The sequence below is a fragment of the Lethenteron reissneri genome, chromosome 72 (assembly GCF_015708825.2).
Source record: "Lethenteron reissneri isolate LAM-NWPU_2019-01 chromosome 72, ASM1570882v1, whole genome shotgun sequence".
Classification (NCBI taxonomy): domain Eukaryota; kingdom Metazoa; phylum Chordata; class Hyperoartia; order Petromyzontiformes; family Petromyzontidae; genus Lethenteron; species Lethenteron reissneri.
This window is the reverse complement of record NC_083850.1, coordinates 5,510,136-5,527,244: the sequence shown is the minus strand read 5'-3', so window position 1 is coordinate 5,527,244 and position 17,109 is coordinate 5,510,136. Positions and strand designations below refer to the sequence as shown.

Here is a 17,109-nt window from a genome sequence, read left to right as displayed (position 1 = left end):
AGAGTAAACCCACAACATCTACAATTAGAGTACGACGTTTCGCTGGTAATGACAACCAGCATCATTAGCCGATAGCAAGAGCTGTGGATAAATCTGAGATTATGACACAGACACCGGATTAGACACAGAATCACTCATAGAGAGACAAAAACGCAAACACAAAGAGGTACAAAGAAGGATAGAAAGACACAAGTACATGCACGCAGACAGAGAAATACGAATAGACCAAAGCAGACAGTGCTAGACATGGACAGGTGCAACACTAATTAAAATGTATTCTGGTATCATCTAGAATAACTTGTGAATAATGAACTTCAGAGAGACATAGCAGCGTGAATTTGGTCATGAATTGAACAACGTCCTAACAATAATAATTTTTTATTTATTTGAGATCTTTTCGTATCTAGGATTTTGTCAAAGCGCTTTACAAGAATTATACATTCGTGATTGGGTGACGAGTAAAGGGGGGTGGGGTTTTAGTGTTGGGGAGGGGAAGGGATGGTAAGGGAGGGTGATGGTAGGGAAAGAGATGGGGTGAGGTTAGGAAGGAGAAGGGGGAGGATGGTAAGGGAAGGTGATGGTAGGGAAAGGGAGAGGGTAAGGTTTGGGGAGGGAAGGGGGGATGCTAAGGGAAGGTGATGGTAGGGATAGGGGTGAGGTTAGGAAGGGCAAGGAGGGTTTAGATTTTAAGAATTCGGGCAGGAAGTATTAGAGGGAATCGCTATTTTAAAAATATAGAATTGAAATATATTACGACTGAAGAATGCACTCTTCGGGCTGCATTTTTGTGGAAAAGATAGAACCCCTTCTTCAAAAAATATACTGACATACAGAAAGACAAAAGCACAGAGGCGCAAATGTAGAAATGTGAACACAAAGACGCAGAGTGAAGAGGAGACAAATATTTGAAACACAACCAGAGAATAGGAGATGCAGATACACAAAGACAGCAGGGGACACACAGGGACATTAGGAGACAGATAGAAACACAGGCATGTTATATACAAAGAGACACACAAAAACAAAAGGATACAGAGATTCAGCATCAATAGGATACACGGATGGAATAGAAGACACAGTCTGACGCAGTGGCAATAATATACAGAGATACAATCGGAGATACAGAGGCAACAGGTGACAGATACTGAGAAGTAACAGAAAAAACAGAGGCAATATGAAATACTGAGGTGCACATATTATTGTATTCCGAGACAGATACAATAGAAAACACATCGAAATACAAAAGATACGAACAAGAGAGACAGACATAATAGGAGGCAGATAGATTAAAGGAGATGCTGTTTGACAATATGAAGCACAGTGATACACATAAAGACAATAAGACGCAATGTTTTCAATTAATATGGATGCTTTTTCTTTAAATATAGACGCAACGTAAGTTTCTCTTTAATAACACTCGCCTATTTTTTTTTAAATGTATGTAGTTAAATCGAAAGTACATTATGGATATCTGGATAAGTATATATTGAGATCAATTAGAGCAGTGTTTATAATGCGTCTTCACTGACTCCACTACACGCACTGCTCACTAGATGGCTCTAGAGACTCGTCAAATGCGTTACCTCTACACGGCACAGACTTCATCCTCTCCAGCAGCCGAGGCACTTGCGATACTATTTTCAAACTTGGACGAGTGGATGCTACAACAAATGTAATGAACATAAAAGTACCTTGAAATATTTCCCAATGGCACTGTGTTTACGAAACTAGGTTGCATGTGACAGCAGTAAGTTACGGACAATTTGTTGTTAATATCCAGGCCATAGCCTGCACGGCAACAGCAACCCTAATATCATTATCAACGGAAATATCATCATCAATACCGTATAACACGTAGGCTTTCGTGACCAATATCATCCATAACAGAGTTTTTTTGGGACAGCTGTTGCCTGATGAAGTTAGTTGTAATTACTGGTGAAACGTCGTACTCAGATTGTAAATGTTGTGGCTTGGCTCTCCAACACACCGGCGTGCTTTACTCGTAACGAATTATATTCTTGGTTCTTTCGGTAAAGTCACGTAGAAGGCAAATAATAAAATAATACCAATACAACATAATAAGATAAAATATCATAACGAATTGGCATGTTCTTACAAGTTGTCTGTGTCGGGTGGTGGCGGATATTAACGACACATTTATATATTTACGTGGTCTAACCCGAAAAAAACCCTCCATTATGGATCAATACCATATCATACAATTAAGCCTATATCCTCAGAAAATCTTACGTTACTATAATTAACACAATGTATATTATCCTCATCAACATTAACGTCAAGATTTTCATAATTTCTATCGGCATGAACATTAACAGCATCATAATATTATATTATTTTATTATGTTTTATTATTTATTATTTTATTACTTCCCTTCTACGTGACTTTACCGAAAGAACCAAGAAGATTAACAGCATCATAATCAACAACAGCAACATTTATGAGGTCATTTAAAAACAAATAATATCTTCACATGCAAAATAATAATCAAAGTTCATCATTAGCAAAACACATTCCATTGTAAAATCTTCAATTTAAACGATCCAAATAATACATAGTGCTAATAATACATTTCATAAGTAGACACACATTTTAACGAGGTTATGTATACCAGAAAGTTTAAAACTGCATTGCCACTGTCTTACATTTGAAGACTACTACAGTGTGACAAAGACATGTAAACAACTTAATGATTGTGCCCAGTTTGGTTGTTAAGGATGCTTTACTCTGGGGCTAGATTGGTTCAAGTCACATCGTTCACCTTTAAGAAAAATTATAACTATAACCTAACAATAACGATATTCGACAACTTCGTTACCTCATTAGGTACACTAACACAACACAAGTTACACTAATCAGCAGCCCGTAAAGATAATTTAATGAAATATAAGCTTAGCCGTTCAAAAATATACTATAGAGCTACTTGTGGCTGCATAATATACCGGCTTTATATATATAGACAGTATGATTCCAGACAATAATAATAGTTCACATGTACACCAGTACACACTTGCACAAATGTATCTGCCTATTAACTCCACATTTCAATGCTTCCGACAGGCGATACGTTCACACACACGAACATCGTGATATAAAGTCGACTGAAAACATGATTCGGGGTCATTATAACCATTACCAAATGTGTTTGAGAAACCTAACTTTGACATTCTCATTACAAAGTCAAGCCTGCAAATCCATAATGCTCGCAGCATACATACATAATCTGGTAAAAATAAAAACAGAACAAAATATAATGCATACGACGTAGTCATACTTTCTGAACATACATGTAATACATTGTGTTGCAACACAGAGCATCAATCCGTTAAAGTAATCGCACTTATATAGTAGATGTCAATGTCATTTTGTAACGTACCTGATTCAAGTTCGAAGTATTGTAAAGCTGTTGGGTCTATGAAGTAGGTATAGTTCAAGTGGTGGCGTTTTGCACTGTTATCCGATAGGATAACGTAATGTGGAGTTTGGCCAATCACAGTAAAACGTTCTATGTGGGTGCGGCTATGACGAGAACACGGTAAAAAAATGAAACAATACACTGTCAAAAGATCTACAAAGCTCACATCACTTGCCACAACAGTCTGTTAAGGAATTGTATTTGTGTAATGATGTACACTGTTATCTTGGAGTGCCAAAAAGGTAAGTTGCTAGCTAAAAAAAGGACTACTACACAATCAAAGTTCAATGTATTGATGTTATACCTTTGAACTCCTTATCAGTGCCTACCTTATTACAGACCAATTCAGGCCTTATTGGTTACCGCTTTAATATGGAGCAACTTTCCTTGTTTGGTGCTCAAAGATAACAATGCACATCGTTACATGTAAAAAGCCACGCTCCAGCTACACAAGCATATTTCAGGAATCCATCTCCGCTGTGAATGCTATCTCATGCACTTTCATTAAGTTCGTGGCCAATTAATCTCTATCCTTGAGCAAGGCTCGTCTGTTCTAGCAATATAGTGCCCTACCCAAAGCTGGCTCATATTTGTAAGCACTGCCGTAGGTATGGGCACTTTGCTGTGTTCATGACAACCACCTCAGTGCCTTCAGTTGTGACCGTGGCTTATAGAAACCATTGCATAACTGTATTGGGTGAAAAGGGCATTGGAGGGAATTAATCAAGATACATCAACAAAAATATAGAGTAGAGGAAATTGAAACCTTGGAGAAAAAAAATTGGGAGACCCAAGTCCCTTATCAACGCAGAGGACATATGGTGATATCCTACAGATCAAAAAGATGACCATCGGGGAGATGGAGCCAAATTGGCAGTGCCTGGTGCCGCAGTAGCCAAAGGGATCGCATCAACAAGGACAGTCGGCTCCGTGCTGTTGTGATTCACACAAATCAGTTGCCTGCCTATGAATAACCTTGAGCCACCACGTAGAGTCAACAAGTGACGCACTCAGATAGATAGGGATGCGTTTTCTTTAATGCCTGGAACATGATAGGGAATCTGCTGAATGCATTGTTTTACCAAGACTGTAAATCTATGCAAAGAGCTGTGATCACGTAGGAATGTCTTTTTTTATAGCCGACAACTTGCCTTGTTTGGCACACGGCATACTTTACAACAGCAGCCATTCACAACTACGTGGCGGTCTCGTCACCACGGCGCTTGTCTTTCGTTTAGTGCACTTGAGCCCACGTGAAGTGTTAAAGAATGGCAGGTCACGGGGACAGACCGAGATGCTATGGGTTGAAGGAATGAGACGAGTGGCAGTTGCACCAGCTGTGCCAACCTGCTCCATTGAAATGTCTAGTGCTTCACTCGTTGTGAGCGTTGCTCCTCTGCTGTGTTTGGAGGGCGACTATCTGCACTGCACAGTAAGCGGTCCTTCACGAGCCTCCACCATAGAGGCCAATCTTGACACCCCTGCTACTAGTCTTTTGGCCAGTCCACGTAACTTTACAATATCCTGCACTCCATCAGCCCATCTCTTCGCTAGCCCGTGCTGCACATGGTTAGCACCTCAATTCGGTCAAACAGAAGTGGCTGGGCAGGTGGTTTACATGGTCCAGCCAATGCAGCCTCGGATTTTAGCTCCTCACAATACAACCATTTGTTTTGCAGTTTTGTGACTGAGTGGAGGACTATTTGCCTATATGATGGTGAATGGGCCCAGTGAAAGCCCATCACATATCCGATATTCGAGATCCAGACAGCGGTATTGGTCCACAGGAATTGCAGACTCTCATTTCATGTGGCCAACCCACAAAAGTTTAATGTTTCTTGGAGCAATGGGGTCAAAAGGACAACCGTCGGGTAGAGACGGTGCGACGATGTGATTTCATATGCAAGAGCGCGATGGACCGTGGTGTCATGGGAGTGCCGTGGATGGCAGCGACTGAGCAGCTGCGTGCAGTTGTTACCCACGCAAATGAGTTTCATCCATGAAATGACAGTCATTCTTACAAATGACTAATGTTATTTCTTCTCAGTAACGTTCATTTTGGCCTTGCTCGCTTTGCCATGTACTACCTCGTTAGTATTAAACCAAAAACGATTACAGCAACAGCTACAAAAAAACGGTAACTCCAGGACCTGTTCAAATAATCGTAACTGGTGCTAGCCATGAGTGGGAATCGAACCTGCATCTATGGGTTTCAAGCGCATAGTCCAAACATCTACAACATCCGCCATTCGCCACCACGTGCTTATGCCAAGCTATGTGCACGTTAAGGCCACGTGAAGTGTCACAAGCCCACTGGCAAGAGGTCACGGGACAGACCCAGGTGCCATGGGTCGACTGAGATAACCGGATGATGTTTCAACTGTGCCCCCTGCTGTTCTAACTTGCTGTGTTTTATCCACCTGGCACTCCGTTTGTTGTGTGTCGCTTCTCTGCCCTCCGCTATTGCTGGTGGGCAACTGCCTCGAACTGTCCAGTAGAATTCCTTCTCTCGCCTCTTTTACAGAGTCTGATGTTTACACTGCTGGTACCAGTCATCAGCAAGTCCAATCAACCCCACATCCTCTTGTACCACATCATTCCGTATCTTCTCTAGCCCTTGCAGCGCCTGTCTATTCGCTTATATCCGGCCGAACAAAAGCTAAATTTCGATTTAAAGCTTTCGTGACGAAGACGAACAAAAGCTGTTAAGGCATGTGGTGATTGGGCATGCGGGCTACATGACCCAGCCAATGCAGCCTTGCCTGCTGGCAGAGCTCACTGATGAGACTTTGTCCAGATCTTTCAAGGATTCGTGATCTCCTTACAAAATCCAGACTGGCTAAATCTAGGTTAGATTATAGACAGGCCAGCCTAAATTATTTTGACTGGCAAATATATTTGGAGGTCCACGTTTCACAATCATAGAGAAGGGATGGCATGACTATGGCCAAGAAGATCTGAAGCTCCGTGTGGACCGACAGACCAGGTAGCTTTCAAAGAGCATTTCGCAGCTAACGAAAAGATGATGCTCTTCGACTGATTCGGAGTGAGACCTCTGCTGTCAAACCGGAGCCTGTCATGATCGTACTATCCAGGTATGGAAAACTCTCCACTCGCTCCGCAACTGCTCCATCACCTATTTGGGAGTCATGGGGGTGAAATGTCTGATGGCATAACATTCCAAAGCAGGTGCATAGTTGTGGTGGGATTGAATGTAAGGTACACTCCAGGTTCAGCAATAGCACTCCTAACTTATCCTCTGAGTGAACAGCAATCACCAGATCGTCAGCATATGTAACATGGTTGACCAATAGGGTGCCATCCCTTAGCCACACCCATGCATCGATCAGCCTCCCATTGTATCTGAACCAGATGGAAATCCCTACTGTACAACCATCGAAAGCTTCACAAACTACGTGGTCTAAAAATATGTTAAATAATGTGGGAGTCAGAGGACAACCCTATCACACCACAAGGTTAACAGGGAATGACTCCTACTAGCCTGTCCACCATCACGAAGGTCCTTACTTATTGAGAGCAGAGAGTCAGGGACAACAACCCAGAGCCCAGGCCTACTAATGGTATCATAGGCCTTGACCAGGACAATTATGCAGAGATTAGGTCCGGTTGGAATTCCCTTCACCTCTGCTGTAGCAGACGGACAGAAAATACGGCATCTGTGCAAGACCACCCTTTCCTAAATCCACATTGGATCTCTGCAAGCCTCTCCTCAGCTTGCGTGGCAAGGCGATGTTGAATTATCCTTGCAGGACCTTTCCCGACACTCTAAGGAGGAAGATGCCCTTGTAGTTGTCACAATCTGTGCTGTCCCCTTTCTTAAAGAGGGAGACCACCAGGACATCCTACCAACCCTGCGGAACCCGTCCAGTGGTCTAGACTGTTATTATGATGTCTTATAGGGCAGTCTGCGTGTAAACACTACCCTCCCTTAGAATTTCGGTTGGGAGATTATCTCTGCCCAGTGCGTTTCTTGGTCTGAGACTCAAAAAATTGCACTTCAGGCAGCCAATCACACGGGGTCCCAACTGCTTACAATATTTGAGGCACTGCAGCCTCGGCAGGGTCATCCCCACTTTTTCCCATGATGTTTTCCAGGCTGAAGAATTTCTCCTCCCCGAAGACCTCACAAAAATGATTAAAAAAATCTGCAAACCGGTTTCTGGAGGTCAGAGATCGGATCACTTTACTTTCCTCTATTTACTGTGATAGGTGTGGTGCTGCGAGTTACATTTTTGATAGAGTTAAAGAGTGATTTGTTATCGCGGTCAACCGAGGCAGACTCCATCTGCTCAGCAACCCACGACTACCACCCATTCTTGCAGCACTGCACGGCTGTCCGAACCTCTGACCGAAGGCTGTGGCAAGCCTCCACATTCTCTGACGTGGGATGCTGTCGACCGTGAGACTGGGCCTGTCACTTTTTATCAGCTAGCCAGAAACACTTCGCCTGTCAGGCAGGGTCTCAGGGGAGGTTTGGACTGTGCACCAAAAGCAGCCATTGCAGCTGCATGAGCCACAGTCCTAAACCTTGAAAATTTCCCCCTCAGCATTAGACGCAGTGAAGGACGATACCAACCCCAGCTGCAAGTGATGATGAAATTATCGCTTGCAACATTCATCAGCTAGCTCACACCAGGCCACTGTGGGTTTGAATGGGGTCCTGGATGTACACCCACAACCGGAGTAGAATAATGGAAAGTGTATCTGAGAGATGACAAGTCGATGGTCAGTGGGCAGATCAGCTCCACGTTAGGTCCTGGTGTCAAGGACATGGGCCCGCATCCGCTGTTCTGTCACTACATCAGGAGGTTTCTGCTCAGGGCAAGTGCGGCTCATGGCTGCCCCTCCACCTTAAGCTTACCCCAACGCTGCCATTCAGCTCCTGGCCACAAGACAAGCAGCCCCTGTGCGCTCAGAGGAAGGGCTGTCCTACCATACAGGGGAAGAGGACGCTGAAGAAGAGATGGACACGTGCCGGGGGTGGCTCCGTCGACACCACCAGGCCTGGTCGTCGGCCGCGCGACAAGGTTCCGGGGGAGTTACTAGTGGAGAGTAGCAATGATAGCGCACGAGGGCTTGGCAGAGGTGGGGGCTACTGTGGCCCGTCAAAGTCTCTGGTGGCGCCACCCTCCCCAATTCCCCCACCCTGCTCAAGTTGACGTCACATCGCGTGACATGGTTTGGTTGACATTGTTAAATCGCAACAATGAACTTTGATCTTCTGTCTTTACCTTTTATAGCCAACCAACTGCCCTCGTTTGGACCTCTAAGATAAGTGCACATTGGTACACTCACACAACAGACAAAGATCCCCTGTATTGCCTACAACAGACTGTTAGGGCAAGTGCTGTTAGCGATGACCTATGAAGGCTGTAACGGCACACGAGGGCGTGGGTGTACGACACCGCGCCCGACCGCCTTTGTCTCTCTAGTGGCGATGTTTACACCGCATCAGGTACTGATTTGAGGTTGAGTCGACCTAGGGGTGGCCCAGGACCGGTTCAGATAATTGTCACTGGTGTCGGACGTGTGCGGGAATATAAATCAGGTTGCCAATTTCGTAGCTCACGTGCACTAACCGCTACACTACCGTTTCCCTGTGAACACTCACACATATATATACATACACACACATATGCAGATATACCTATACAGACCAATCTAAAAACTAATATATTGAAATACACACCTATACAGAACACACGCACCTGTCAGTATACCGGTCTGTTTTCAGGATCAGAAATGTCCATTCTTGTGCAGGATGAGGGCTTCCATAACACCCACTATTGTCCCTCACGTTCCTTACATGTGTAAGGGTTAGGCCTGGCGGTCAACCCTATGTTTGTGTGTCGCGTAGCCTGCCAGAAGTTGTAACGACTCACAAGCTTGCCAAGTTTAAAAGTAGCGACAACAGACTTGGTCGGTGACAAGCCATTGACAACAGACTTGGTGGGTGACGCCGCACACCAATTTGATTGGAAGGCATCGGAGCATTCAAATTAGATTGGTACAAAAGGAAAAGACTGGAAGATGAAAATAATTCATAAGGAAAGGTTGATAACCGTTGGGAACGAAGAAATGGGATTGGAACAAAGAGGAGAACCTGCTCGAAAGGGGGTACAGGACACATGAGGGGCCCGAGAGAGAGCTCGGCGCACATTCTGGAGTGAAGCCTCTATAAGTATTGTCTCTCTGTGGTGGCACGTTATCTTTGAATAAACCATAAAGTTGCGCAATACTTACCGCATCCGAGGTCCTTTTAATATGTAAGAAACCACGCTCCAGCTACACAAGCGTATTTCAGGAATCCATCTCCGCTGTGAATGTTATCTCAGGCACGTTCATTTAGTTCGTGTCCTTGAGCAAGGATCGTCTGTTCTAGCCATATCGTGCCCTACCCAAAGCTGGCCCATATTTGTAAGCACTGCCGTAGGTAGGGACACTCTGCTGTGTTCATGACAACCACCTCAGTGCCTTCAGTTGTGACCGTGTGTTATAGGAACCATTGCATAACTGAATTGGGTGAAAAGGAAATTGGAGGGAATTAATCAAGATACATCAACAAAAATATAGATTACAGGAATTTGAAACATGGGAGAAAAAAATGGGAGACCCAAATTCATTTTCAATGAAGAGGACATATGGTGATATCCTACAGATTAAAAATATGACCATCGGGGAGATGGAGCTAAATTGGCATTGCCTGGTGCCGCAGTAGCCTAAGGGATCACATCAACGAGGACAGTCGGCTCCGTGCTGTTGTGATTCACACAAATCAGTTTCCTGCCTATGAATGACCTTGAGCCACCACGTAAAGTCAACAAGTCACGCACTCAGATAGATACAGTGAGGGAACAAAGTATTTGATCCCCTGCTGATTTTGTACGTTTTCCCACTGACAAAGAAATGATCAGTCTATAATTTTAATGGTAGGTTTATTTGAACAGTGAGAGACAGAATATCAACAACAAAATCCAGAAAAACGCTTGTCAAAGATGTTATAAATTGATTTGCATTTTAATGAGGGAAATAGGTATTTGACCCCCTCTCAATCAGAAAGATTTCTGGCTCCCAGGTGTCTTTTATACAGGTAATGAGCTGAGATTAGGAGCACACTCTTAAAGGGAGAGTTCCTAATCTCAGCTTGTTACCTGTATAAAAGACACCTGTTCACAGAAGCCATCAATCAATCAGATTCCAAACTCTCCACCATGGCCAAGACCAAATCGCTCTCCAAGGATGTCAGCGACAAGATTGTAGACTTACACAAGGCTGGAATTGGCTACAAGACCATCGCCAAGCAGCTTGGTGAGAAGGTGACAACAGTTGGTGCGATTATTCGAAACTGGAAGAAACACAAAAGAACTGTCAATCTCCCTCGGCCTGGGGCTCCATGCAAGATCTCACCTCGTGGAGTTGCAATGATCATGAGAACGGTGAGGAATCAGCCCAGAACTACACGGGAGGATCTTGCCAATGATCTCAAGGCAGCTGGGACCATAGTCACCAAGAAAACAGTTAGTAACACACTACGCCGTGAATCACTGAAATCCTGCGGCGCCCGCAAGGTCCCCCTGCTCAAGAAAGCACATATACATGCCCATCTGAAGTTTGCCAATGAACATCTGAATTATTCAGAAGACAACTGGGTGAAAGTGTTGTGGTCAGATGAGAACAAAATAGATATATTTGGCATCAACTCAACTCGCCGTGTTTGGAGGAGGAGGAATGCTGCCTATGGCCCCAAGAACACCATCCCTACCGTCAAACATGGAGGTGGAAACATTATTCTTTGGGGTGTTTTTCTGCTAAGCGGACAGGGCAACTTCACTGCATCAAAGGGACCTCCTTCCCTCAGCCAGGGCATTGAAAATGGGTCGTGGATGGGTATTCCAGCATGACAATGACCCAAAACATACGGCCAAGGCAACAAAGGAGTGGCTCAAGAAGAAGCACATTAAGGTCCTGGAGTGGCCTAGCCAGTCTCCAGACCTTAATCCATTAGAACATATGTGGAGGGAGCTGAAGGTTCGAGTTGCCAAACGTCAGCCTCGAAACTTTAATGACTTGGAGAAGATCTGCAAAGAGGAGTGGGACAAAATCCCTCCTGAGATGTGTGCAAGCCTGGTGGCCAACTACAAGAAACGTCTGACCTCTGTGATTGCCAACAAGGGTTTTGCCACCAAGTACTAAGTTATGTGTTGCAGAGGGGTCAAATACTTATTTCCCTCATTAAAATGCTAATCAATTTATAATATTTTTGACATGCGTTTTTCTGGATTTTGTTGTTGTTATTCTGTCTCTCACTGTTCAAATAAACCTAACATTAAAATTATAGACTGATTATTTCTTTGTCAGTGGGCAAACGAACGTAAATCAGCAGGGGATCAAATACTTTTTTCCCTCATTGTAGGGATGCGTTTTCTTTAATGTGTGGAACAAGTTAGGCAATCTTCTGAATGCATTGTTTTACCAAGAATGTAAATCTATGCAAAGAGCTGTGATCACGTAGGAATGTCTTTTTTTATAGCCGACAACTTGCCTTGTTCGGCACACGGCATACTTTACAACAGCAGCCATTCACAACTACGTGGCGGTCTTGTCACCACGGCGCTTGTCTTTCGTTTAGTGCAGTGGCGGCTCCTGCAAAATCTCTCAGGGGGGGCAAATGTCTGGATGATTGATAAGGATAAGGTCCACCCATGCAATGGATAAATTAACAGCTTAAGCATGTAAAGGCAACTTCACTTCTTTAATATTAATGAAAAATAAAGTGACTCTTACAATACATCTTGTTTGCTTCTATACTCACTATTAAAACAAACCACTCAAGTTTATTTTATTAAAGATTCCACTAGGTGGCGATAAATTATATTGTTGGATGAAACGTGCTTACGTATGATGACGTTAGCACGTATGATGACGTAAGCACGTTAGTGCAAGCCCTCCCGGAAGCCATAGAGAATGCATTGGAGCACCCGCCGTTCGAAAAAAAACATCTTTCAATGTAAGTCTATGGGGCCACTCGGGGCGATTCTCAGCCGGAGTGAAATCGCCCAAAAAGAGGCGGTACTCCACAGAACGTGACATGACGCTGATTGGACTATATCCAGAGGCACAGTGACGGCTAGCGTGACTCTGTGGTTCAATGACATTGGTGGTGCGTCGCCCAATCGCCCTAATGAAGAAACCGCCCCTGGTTTAGTGCACTTGAGCCCACGTGAAGTGTTAAAGAATGGCAGGTCACAGGGACAGACCGAGATGCTATGGGTTGAAGGAATGAGACGAGTGGCAGTTGCACCAGCTGTGCCAACCTGCTCCATTGAAATGTCTAGTGCTTCACTCGTTGTGAGCGTTGCTCCTCTGCTGTGTTTGGAGGGCGACTATCTGCACTGCACAGTAAGCGTCCTTCACGAGCCTCCACCATAGAGGCCGATCTTGACACCCCTGCTACTAGACTTTGGCCAGTCCACGTAACTTTACAATATCCTGCACTCCATCAGCCCATCTCTTCGCTAGCCCGTGCTGCATCCAGTTCATCTCTATCTGGTCAAACAGAAGTGGCTGGGCAAGTAGGTTACATGACCCAGCCAATGCAGCCTCGAATTTGAGCTCCTCACAATACAACCACTTGCTTTGCAGTTTCTCCTCACAATACAACCTCTTGTTTAGCAGTTTCGTGCGCCGAATAGAGGACTATGTTACCTCCTCATGGTGAATGGAGCCAGCACAAGGCCATCACATCTCCTATATTCGAGATCCAGGGGGCGGTATCGGTCCAGAGGAATTCCAGCCTCTCTTTTTGCAGGGATACGTTTGAATATTTCACGTGGCCTAACCGCAATCGTTTAATGTTTCTTGGAGCAAAGCTGCCAAGAGGATGACCGTCGGGAAGAGAAGGGGCGACGATGTGAGCTGGTGTGCAAGAGCGAGATGGATCGTGGTGTCACGGAAGCGCCGGTAATGGCAGCGACTGGGCGGCTTCGTGCAATTGTTATACACGATAATGATTTTTTTCCGTGAAATGACTGTCATTTTTACAAACGATTTATGTTATTTATTCTCATTAACGTTTATTTTGGCCTTGCTCGCTTTGCCATCCTGCCCAGTACCACCTCGTTGCTATTTCACCAATAACGATGACAGCAACAGCTACAACAACAAAAAACTGTGACTACACATGCATAAACCACAACTTCAGCAAGTGGCAGTATCTACAGAAACAGCTTTTTAATGACGGGAGTGTTGTTAGTGGTTCAGGAATTCGCGAACTGTACTAAGCTGTTAGTAAGTTCGTAAGTTTAACCGTTAGACAATAATACTTGTAATGTGAAATAAAGTTTCAAAAGTAACTATCCCCCTAGAGGGTCGTTAAAAACAACAAAGTTTTATTCATTTCTGGTCATAAACAGGGTAATTGGACTGCTAAAATTGGTACTTTAATCGTGAAAATGTAAAGTAAATGTACTGATAATGTTAAAAGATTAAAATTAGTCGGATGATTTCCAAGTAGTCGGAAGATACAGTAGTCTGAATTCATGCATGACACATTTTTACAGTATCTTTTAATTTTACAGCATTTTTTTCCTGTAATTGCTGATGCGCGTGTTATCTGAAAGAGCTGACGTTCTATTTTAGAGTAAGTTACGTGGCTTAGTGCCTCCACTAAAGATCAGTATCATAGCGAGGAAGTAGGTGATGTATCAGAATTGTTACAGATGGAAATGTGTAAATGTTAAATGGAAAAACAAACCTGTTATTTTGATTAGTACTTATTAGGCGTTTAAAAAAGCACTCACACAGCCCAATGTATTTGGTACCACGTTTTATACCTTCACCAACTTCATTCTCAGGCACCTCCACGCGGCTTATAGCGCTGCCACCAATGCAGGTAATGTTCGCTTGTCCGCTCACCACAGTCCATTCGCCAGACCACCCGTTTTTACAACTGGACATGGTATGACCCTCCTGCCTACCCCACCCCACATGGTACATCCCCGCAAAGGAGAATACGCAGCTGGTTGCAACAGCTTCACCAAGTGTCCGCTATTTCTGACGCTAGAATTGGCTGCAGCATCTTAGTAGTAACCGAATCACCTCATTTGTATTCCTACGTTGACAACAAGTCTACAATTCTATTACTTTTCCATAAACTGGTTCAAAGGTAGCAGTCTATTTTATATTCTTACTTGAAGCTCAATACGGACTCTGCAAGGATCAGACTGCATTTTAGCAATGGGTAAGGGTCTTGTTTTATTTTTAAGTTATATAGCACATAGCAGATTGTGATTGTTTATATATCGTTTTCCAAAGTAATCACTCACTTTTAATGACATGCAAATATTTGTATCACGTGTCCTATATTTTAAAGTTCACAACGAAATAAACATAAAATACATTTTTTCAAATCTTAAAAGCATTAAGTGACTAAAACAAAATTAATGTTAACAAAAAGCATGAACATTTATCGACTTGCCAGCATTATCTATAGAAATAAATACCTCAATCTGTATGTCTCAACAAATCTCTAAGGAACTTCCAACAGGGTAAAAAAATGAAGTTCGGTACATAGATATCTTTTAGAAAACAAACAACAGGGAACATCTGAAATTAAGGGATTTTTCATTTTAAGGCCTTCAAATCTCGATTTTAAGTGCTCCATGAACACAGTTGTGCCTGGTGCCATACAAAAACCGTTCAAAATGTAAGATTGCGTTTTTTTGTTTGATAGAGCGCTAAAGTTAAAGTAAAATTAAAGCAAGACGCATTGGGGTTCTATCTTTGAATGTTTTGAGATCATTCAGATTCAAGCAGCGGTTGTGAGCGAAAAGAAATCCGCATGTCATTATGTTCAAAATCTAAATAATTCGAAGATGGTAGAATATAGGAGAGCTTTCCTTCATGGAGTATTAAGTTAACTATATTTTTAAAAAAAGAACGGGATCTTTAAATGGAGCGGCTTCCAATGGGTACGTCTTTAAATATAAGAAGTTATATCGAGTCTTAAGCAATGTTTGTGTATTTTTTCTGGAGCATTTGTTAATGTCTGATCGTAGATTTTAAAAAAATATATATATCAGGTTTATATTTAGATGTATTCAACACTCTTGCCTGGTGAAGACAGGCTTTATTAACTAATACGAAATAAATCTGAACTACGGGCTTGTTTATGAAGGGGTAGCGAAGTTTAAACCCGAGGATTCTAACAGCAGTGTTGCTCTGATGGATGAGGTGGAGCTCACAGGAACCGAAGTTCAGTTTTGAGCCAACAGGTGACGCATCACACTCGTCTCATATTCGCATCTTGGTACTGGTGCGGTCAACGTTGAGTCTTGATGTTTAGTAAAGACTGCATAATAAAAGACCCAGAGAGTTAAAGACACTTTGAATATGTTTCCCCCCTTTTTCTGGCAACAAAACAGGTGTTAAGATGTTAAAACACCAAACTGAAACCTTTTACAAGGAATCATGTCTTTTGTTTTATATAATATAGTATTGTCATCAGTATGACATAAGTATACCAAGTTTGCAGTCGATACCACATTAGAAAGTGGGTTAAAATTCAGTTACAAGATTTGAGGATACGACAACAACAACAGACAGATTGAGTTAAATAAAAGCGTGTAATAAAAAAAAAACCTTCATTATGTTTCAATACAACTTGGAAAAGCCTACTCGCACTTGTGAAACGAACTGCCGGACTATTTGGTTTGGTGGAGCGATCCTCCACCTGTAGTGAGTCCTCACGTCACCGCTGGGAGTGTGTACAAGCACGTGTGTGTATGTGTGTATGTATGTTTTATTGACCTGGTCAATAAGGCATATGATATCATCAGTAGGCCTGGGCTCTGGGTTGTTCTTTGTCGGTTCAGAGTCCCTGACCCTCTGCTCGCGATCATTAAGGACCTTCATGATGGTGAGCGGGCCCAGGTCAAACTACATGGCCGGGAGTCGTCGCCATTCCCTGTTCACCTTGGGGTGCGACAGGGATGTCCTCTGACTACCACATTATTAAACATATTTTTCGACCACGTACTTCGTGAAGGCTTTGATGGCTGTACCAGAGAAATTTCCATCTGGTACAAATACATTGGGAAGCGGATCGATGCATAGGTGCAGTCAAGGGATGGCACCCTATTGGTCAACCATGTTACGTATGCTGACGATCTGGTGATTGCTGTTCACTCAGAGGAGGAGTTGGAGGCGCTCCTACTAAAACTGGAGTGTGCCACTACCATCAGCCCCACCAAAACTAAGCACTTACCTGGGTATTTTGTACCATCGGGGACTCCACGGCTACAACTTCCAATCGGTGATGGTGATCTTTGTATGTGTCAGGATTGGTAGTGTATCGGGTTAGCGCTACACTGGTGTTACAAACCCCGTGACCCGAGTTCGATTTCCCCTCATGCCTAATACTGGTGACGATTACAGTGAGGGAAAAAAGTATTTGATCCCCTGCTGATTTTGTACGTTTTCCCACTGACAAAGAAATGATCAGTCTATAATTTTAATGGTAGGTTTATTTGAACAGTGAGAGACAGAATAACAACAAAAACATCCAGAAAAACGCACGTCAAAAATGTTATAAATTGATTTGCATTTTAATGAGGGAAATAAGTATTTGACCCCCTCTCAATCAGAAAGATTTCTG

The 17,109-nt window shown here is 43.3% G+C and overlaps 3 protein-coding genes and 1 pseudogene across 8 annotated transcripts in view; 2 read left to right on the top strand and 2 right to left on the bottom strand.

The window, feature by feature from the left end:
- Positions 1-14,307, bottom strand: part of LOC133361297 (uncharacterized) — a 45,659-nt gene extending 31,352 nt beyond the window's left edge. For 2 of the 5 annotated variants that reach the window (XM_061580237.1, XM_061580240.1), the window contains exon 1: positions 14,209-14,307. The gene's annotated coding sequence lies outside the window, so the exon portion shown is untranslated. Of the gene's footprint in view, positions 1-3,395; positions 3,612-8,388; positions 8,493-14,208 lie in introns of those variants that run through there. The other 3 variants (XM_061580236.1, XM_061580239.1, XM_061580238.1) reach the window with 2 other exon arrangements.
- The window catches only part of LOC133361284 (zinc finger protein 239-like), an 807,570-nt gene that overhangs the window by 488,726 nt on the left and 301,735 nt on the right, over positions 1-17,109 (top strand). The window lies entirely within an intron of this gene.
- Positions 1-17,109, bottom strand: part of LOC133361342 (oocyte zinc finger protein XlCOF6-like) — a 276,931-nt pseudogene that overhangs the window by 64,441 nt on the left and 195,381 nt on the right.
- LOC133361288 (interferon-induced protein 44-like) overlaps positions 14,466-17,109 on the top strand; it is a 70,755-nt gene continuing 68,111 nt past the window's right edge. For both annotated transcript variants that reach the window (XM_061580223.1, XM_061580224.1), the window contains exon 1: positions 14,466-14,694. In XM_061580223.1, the coding sequence (XP_061436207.1) occupies positions 14,691-14,694 (4 nt within the window). In that variant the 5' untranslated portion in view covers positions 14,466-14,690. The remainder of the gene's footprint in view (positions 14,695-17,109) is intronic.